The 7,174-nt window shown below is 34.4% G+C and overlaps 1 protein-coding gene across 1 annotated transcript; it reads left to right on the top strand.

The window, feature by feature from the left end:
* Positions 1–5,334: 5,334 nt before the first annotated feature.
* LOC111635435 (protein bric-a-brac 2-like) lies at positions 5,335–6,665 on the top strand. The gene is made up of 2 exons (XM_023380393.1): positions 5,335–5,459; positions 5,527–6,665. The coding sequence occupies exon 2, from the start codon at positions 5,540–5,542 to the stop codon at positions 6,233–6,235; it is 696 nt and encodes a 231-aa protein (XP_023236161.1). The 5' UTR covers positions 5,335–5,459; positions 5,527–5,539; the 3' UTR covers positions 6,236–6,665.
* Positions 6,666–7,174: the final 509 nt, after the last annotated feature.

The following is a 7,174-nucleotide window of genomic DNA, read 5'->3' as shown; positions in this document are numbered from 1 at the left end:
TTTTCATCTTTAAGAAAAAAAAAACTTAACTAACTTAATTTTAAAGCATAGTTTAATAAATTCAAAATACTGACATTACACCCACTAGTGGCCAAGTAGATAAAACAACTGAACATCAGTTGGTCCTGGGTCCACGCCTCGGATTGGCCATGTGTAGTTTTCCAGACTTTCTTCAAATAATATGTAAATAGAGACAGTTTCCCATAAGTCCTTCCGGAGACATCCTAGGCAGATCGCCAACATGCCGCGTTGATGTAAACAATAAATGAAACCTGACATTGTTACATTTAATATGGACAAATCCTAGTTCCACTTATGGAAATTCTGTCGAAACAAAAGATTTATTTTCAAGTAGAAACGTCATATCTTTATATGACGTAAATGCCGTTTAAAGATTTATCTCCTACTAGCAGACCCCGCCACGCGTTGTTGTGGCTCAAAATGTATCTATTATAAATGTATAACACTTCCCGTGGGGGGGGGGAATTTTTCGAAAAATCCCTTAGTGTACATTTTCTTGACGTACCCTATTAAAACGCAAAAAACCGCATCTGAAATAGTATAATAGAAGCCAAGTTCTTCACGGTAAGCCTTAATCCTGTCCCTCTCCCCAGCGGGGGGAATATCGAAAAATCCGTTTGTAGTGTATATTCTGTTGACGTACCCTATTAAAACTCGTAAAACCGCATCTAAAATAGTATAAATAGAAGCAGAGTTCTTTACGGTAAGCCTTAATCCTGTCCATCTCCCGGGGGGAGGATTTCGATATGTATATTATATAAAAACACGTGCGTATTCGAATGCAGCATTGTGTCAAAATTTCAAAGGAATCGGTAGGAACAAACGAACATTACACTTTTATTTATATAGATAGATGATCTGCTTTAGTTCATTTTCACAGAAAAGCAAACTTAGGGCGTCGTACTCGTAGCGCCATCTGTTGGACATAAAAGCCTTAACCTAGATTATATATTTTAATTTATATGAATGTTTAACGGAATAATATACAGTCTATGTCCACCCTGAGGTTCCATTCTAAATATTGGTGAAAGAATTTTTGAAATCGGATGAGTAGTTTCGGAGATTACCTGCTGCAAACAAACTTACATACATTACCTCTTTATAATAATAGTATAGACTAGGTCAAGGGTGGGCAATCTTTTTTATAACATGGGCCAGAATAAATTTTACGTTTTTCCCGCGGGCCATAGTAGTTAATTAACACCTTGTGACCTGTAAATTTTTAGTCTGCAAATATTAAATAAATAAATAAAAAGAAATTAATTACTACAGTCGACCCCCCCTGTAACACTGTTGTTTATTCCGTTTTATATGAATTCCATGTTGTATAAGTCACTTAGATTTTACAAATGAGTGTGCCGGGCTGTGAACGGCTCACCTATTTGTAAAATCTAAGTGACTTTAAACACAATAAAAACAGCACTATGTAGTTGGATACGACAGACATTACATTTTCTAATTGCATAGCTTTTGCACATAGATTTTCTTGATGGATGATGCGATGAGATATAAATAATTTAGAAAAATTCTGTTCTCCCATTTTTTGTTTGAATAAGGAAATGACTCCCTTATTTTTTCCTGTCATTGCTGCCACAACACTTCAGAAAATAATATTCAATTTAAACTAGACGAATTACGTCGAAAAATATTTATTTATAATTTCTTCTAAACATCTCGCGGGCCGGATAGAAACTTTTCGCGGGCCGGATAGAAACTTTTCGCGGGCCGTAGCTGGCCCGCGGGCCGGGGGTTGCCCACCGTTGGACTAGGTTACCCGTCGTGCATTGCTGCGATTCAGAAGAAACGAAATTCAAGCAAACTCGTTATGATAAAATTAAATTTACATTTTATCATTTTTATTGAAACTTATTATTATTAATATTATTCATTTTCATCGGGAAAACATTTCAAAGTGTCGTTTCAATTCTATTTATTTATTGGGTGCTTGTGGATACACGATATTTTTTGTTTTTCCGTGTGGTGCGTACACGAATAAATTGGAAGGTTTTCCGACGAGTGAGCTCGCCACATACAGTCGTACATGTGAGAAGCATTGATTCTTTAAATTTTCAAATTTTAGAAGTTTGACAATGGTGTTTGGAATGTTGAGCATGATTCCACTAACTATCCAAACACTATTGTCAAACTTCTTGGCTTACAGGAAAGCGGCGCTGAAAGTCCGACATACAGTACAAGTTTTCGCGTTTAAAACTTTGTCCTTAACCTCGCTATTAATTGCAAATCTGGGCGTCCGCAGAGGAGACAAACAGAACACTTGCCCCTTCCTAAATTGAGTAAAAAAATTCCAAAAATAATCGTAAAATTGGTTAAGATACGTAACCTTACACCCTCGACCACGGGACGCTTTGTCTGTCTTTTTGTATTGACGCAATACAGTGTTCAACAATCTACTTGTGAAAAAAAATTAATGAGTAGTAACTATTTCGTCTTGAAATTTCTCGTGAGGATCACATTTCAAAAATGTTATGTTTAGGAACGAAATAAATTCTTTATTAAACCGCAGTTCCAATATTCATTTTAAATCTATTTTCAAAGTTTTCACAAGTAAAGCAATCAATTTTAAACAAATTTTATAGTTTGCCTGTAAGACATTCTTTTTCTTGATTTTGACTAATACTTTCATTAGCCAGTAGTAAAGAAATTAAAAAAGTAAAATGCAGTTTTATGAATTGTTTCCATATATTATAGAAATAAATATGAATATTTGTTTTATTTACTTATTTGTGAAATTACTTCAATTTGTACAGCACATGTAAATGTGTAAAATTTCTGATATGGCATCTTTTGCATTTTTGACTCTTCGTCTTGTAGGCACTAAAGAATGCCTCTTTTCCATGCTCAATGCGAATTCGACCAGACACATAATGAGAGATGATGAGGAGTGAAGACCGGGATTCGCCGCAGTCTACCCACGAAAAATTACTGGGGTTGCTTGCTCGATCCCGAGACCCCAGAGTAGATAATGTTAACAGGCTTACAAATGTAAAAATAGTCCATGTGATTGGATATATTTCTTCAATTGATTGTATCTACCTCGGGCTTATATTAAATCTGCATAAAACGTATTATTAGCCTTCTGAGATTCTTCTCTTTGAAATAAGGCCTCTATAAATGTCTGCTCGAAATTCCTCCTTTTCTGTTTTCCTTCTCTATGCTTTTCCGAACTCGCGTGTTTCCTAATTTTCGTTCTTGGTGTTTCACATCAACCTGAATCACCTAATCGCAAGTGGAACAGCGAAGAACTTTTCCGTCTGTGCATACGCCTTCATCTTTAAACTTATTTGCTAAAACGTTCAGTTTCGATGCGGACAATTTTGCCATTTTCTAATGTCGCTGACACCGAACAAAGGAAATTGGAACTGTTGCGCTTACAAGTAAGGTTACCTCAATACAGAATTTTTTGTTCTTTTCTTAGAAAAGAAAACACATGTTATAGATTTTCAGTGAATCCGTTTACATTCTTAAAACAATTCTAAAGCTTAATTGTTTAGTCCAGAAAATTTCTCTTTACCCCTTTTCTCTCAACAAAAGAAGAGAGTAAGCTAATTATTATTTTTTTTTCCTCAGCATACCTGGTCCGGTTTAACGAATTTGGTTTTTTTCTCCTTAAGTGAATGAATAAAAATCACTAGAACAAGATATTCTTTGAAAATGTAAAACGAAGAAGCTGGGTGCAAAATATATTCGCGTTTTTCATGAACTATTGAGGGCGCTGCATTTTTACAAAATGGTTACCTTATTCGGGTCGCCTGTAACCAAGGTCCTAGAATCTTGGCCTGTAACTAGTAATGTAAAATTAATCATATATTATTGCTAGCGGGACACGTCATTATGTAGTATGGAAACAAACGAGCGAGATCGTTCTATGCATATTTGTGCCCTTTGTGTTTAAAAAACATCAGCTTTGACATCTGTCCTATCAGGCCAGATTTACAAGTAAAAAGCTATGTAAGTTGTTGCTTAGGGCCTCAAACATATGTACAAAAAAGAAAATTGAAGTCAAATTTTGTAATAAACATTTTTTACAAACCAACAAAATATACTTTACTTTTTATTTTGTTAGTATTTTATTAATTCATTAACTTTTTTTCTAAGAATAGCATAAAATCTTTTTTTAAAAAATCGATAAAACAAATTTTAAGAAAGATTTTTAACAGAATGGGTATAAGAATTAATTAAATACAGTTATAAAACAACACTAGTGAAACCTCGCGTCTTTTTCTTCCAATATCCGTATTAAATCAGAGACATAGTCTGATTTAATTCTTTTCTTTTTAATATTGACTTGTAAAATTGTGAAGGGTTGGTAAGGGGCCTTGCTTAGTTCAGCTTAGGGCTTCGAAATGCTTAAATCCTACTCTGTGTCCCACACAAAATTACTGGCATTTTAAACTTTTAAGACAATATCCTCGCGTTTCTTTATGCAGCGCTCGATAAGCGCTATACAGCGAACACACTGAAACTGGTTTCTAATTGGCCAACACTGCTCGTGAAGTCATTTCGCTACACTCTCGCTGCATAAAGAAACGTGGCCTGTGTTTTAAAATTGACAGCGTGTAAAGCTGTCAATTTTAAGCGTATAAAATTGTTCGTGTAAAACTTGGACAATCGGGAAACTGCCAATTCTTAACAGTCTAATCTACTCTTTCGGAAGAAGCTCATAAATATAACCGACCGATTTCCGAATGATCATCTGTTTTTCGTGCGGGAATAGACGAAAACTTATATTAGACTCCCGTAAGGCTTTTAAATTGCAATTTGGGACGCAACAGTAAGCTTTGCTTTTTCTATCGTTTTTCATCTTTACTGCTGATAATACACAAGAATGAATCAAACGACCCAGATAGAATAGTTTTGTTTTTAAACACCAGAGAGCAAGCATCCGGCGAAAAATGCGAATAGTTTGAGTGCTAATTAACGCTTTGGGTGCTAAACAATTTGAGTGGACCTACTTCACTAAAACCGACGTAGTTTGTCTTTTACACTCTGTCCCTTTCAAAAACCGATTGGGTGCGGAACCCAAAAATCCGGACCTTAGTAATTATACAGTTTAAGGGAATTTCAGTTTTTTCTTATGTTATTTTAAAAAATGGTAAAATATATTTAATAGACATTCACATAACCAAGTGACGTCGAAATTAAATCACATGACACGGTTCGTGTGCATCCGCCGTCTGGCAATGGCGTCTCGAACGGGGCACAATCGGTAAGTAGTCCTATGATTTTTTTCTTTATAGCACTTTATATATGGGCCGCCCGGAAAAATGTTATGCGTTTTCTGAATGTCTATTAAATATATCTTCTTTCTAAAATAAAATAAGAAAAAACTCATATTCCCTTAAACTGTATAATTAATTAACCCTTGATATTCATCATTGAACCCCCATACGACAGTCAAGTCAGTAGTTTAGACGTGGGTAAGTTTCGTGCTGGCGTTAAACGTTTCGTAAGGTAAATTTTTAATAAATTACTTTAATATTTAAGAAATAGAAGTGAAATGAATAACTCAATTAAATTAGTTCGAGGTAATTGTGATTTATCCGGCAAAATGTTTGCTGATTTTTATTCAACTGGAAGATTCGTCGATGTGACTTTAATGTGCGAAGGAAAGATACTGAAATGTCACAAAATAGTACTTTCGTCATTCAGTCCTTATTTTTGTACTTTATTTTCGGAAAATCCAAGTAATGATACAGTGGTTTACTTAACCGATTTAAAATATAAGCAACTGAAATATTTGATAGATTTCATGTATTTTGGAGAAGTCCAGTTGACTTTCGACGAAATGTCAGAATTTATTGACGCTGCGGATAAATTTCAAATTAAAAATATAGTAAAAATGATTGATGAGAAGAATGACGAATCGAAGTATTTTAAGGATGAAAAATGTGTGAAGACAGAAAATTTAACGGAAGAATTGGACGAATCGAAATCATTGCTAAGAAAACGATTTAAATTCGATAATGATTCTACGCAAATGGCGGAATCGTGGTCAAATTACACTTTTTTAAAGGAGAAATCAGAAAAAAGTCCATGTTCTATTCAAATGAATTCCCCGTCGACTTCAACAGTTTGCGAATATACAGAACAGAAAGTTGGTATTTTAACATCGTCGCAAGGACTCTCGGTATCAGTTTCCTGTAATCCTTTCTCCAATATGACAAAAACAGCTGTAAATATGAGCAGAAATTGATAACAGAAGAAAGTTTGTAATACAGTATATCTTTCATTCATAAAAGTCGATTGCAACACCACACGCAACTTCATTCGCTGGAGTCTGACTTGCACATAAAGCATATTCTTAGATTTTATATCAAAATTATTATATAAAATAACATACCATATTACGTTCAACTAACAAATTTTGGTTATTTGATTTTGTTATGTAATAGTTAATTTCTAAACATATCTTATGCAGTTCAAATGTTGGACTTAAAAACACGTTTTAAGTACAAAATACCAGAAATAATGACTTCTGTGTATTTTTTGAACTTTTACAGTTGTCCATGTATTTATTCAATAAAAAATGTTTAAGCTGACTAATTTGTCGATAGATTTATTGCCAGAAATTGTAAGTAATTGGACGCTTATTTAAAAAATGAAACGTGAACAGAAAGGAAAGGGGACGGTCGGTTTAGGCGATGAGTTCGAATGTAAAGTTACGAAAGGCGATTTGCTAGCCACTTCAAGGAGTGAATAATGTATTCTGTCTTCTTGAATTTGTAACGTCATTTAAGACCCCTTCGCCGCTGTTGTAGTAACCATATTTAAGTTTCTTTCGTTACTACTATAACCTACTACGGTTCTTGTTGAATGAACGAATAACTTCGGAAAAGTTTATGGTTTCTTGGTACCAAAGCTTAAGTCCAACAATAAGAAGTTTAATAATATGTATGATGATATGTGGTGATTGACAACTTAACCAGATTAGTCTTCTCTAACAGATGGAGAGTATTGTTCGGCTTTTTACAACCTACCTTCCTTCCCTAATCCTATTTTAAGTGAGTCTTTATTCGACGCCTACGTTCAAAATTCGTCCCCTAGAGCAGTGTTTTTCAACCTTTTTGAATAAACGACCCCTTTACAAGTTAAAAAATTCTGACAACCCCCCAGGGCCATATTAAAACTATGT

This window comes from Centruroides sculpturatus, unplaced genomic scaffold (genome assembly GCF_000671375.1).
Source record: "Centruroides sculpturatus isolate CEXI.00-Female unplaced genomic scaffold, Cexi_2.0 scaffold904, whole genome shotgun sequence".
Lineage (NCBI taxonomy): Eukaryota > Metazoa > Arthropoda > Arachnida > Scorpiones > Buthidae > Centruroides > Centruroides sculpturatus.
Note: the sequence above shows the minus strand (reverse complement) of the source record. Positions and strands in the feature narration are given on the sequence as shown.

What these genes read in the sequence shown, in the direction of transcription:
- LOC111635435 (XM_023380393.1), top strand. Translation starts at nt 5,540, where the DNA reads ATGAATAACTCAATTAAATTAGTTCGAGGTAATTGTGATTTATCCGGC.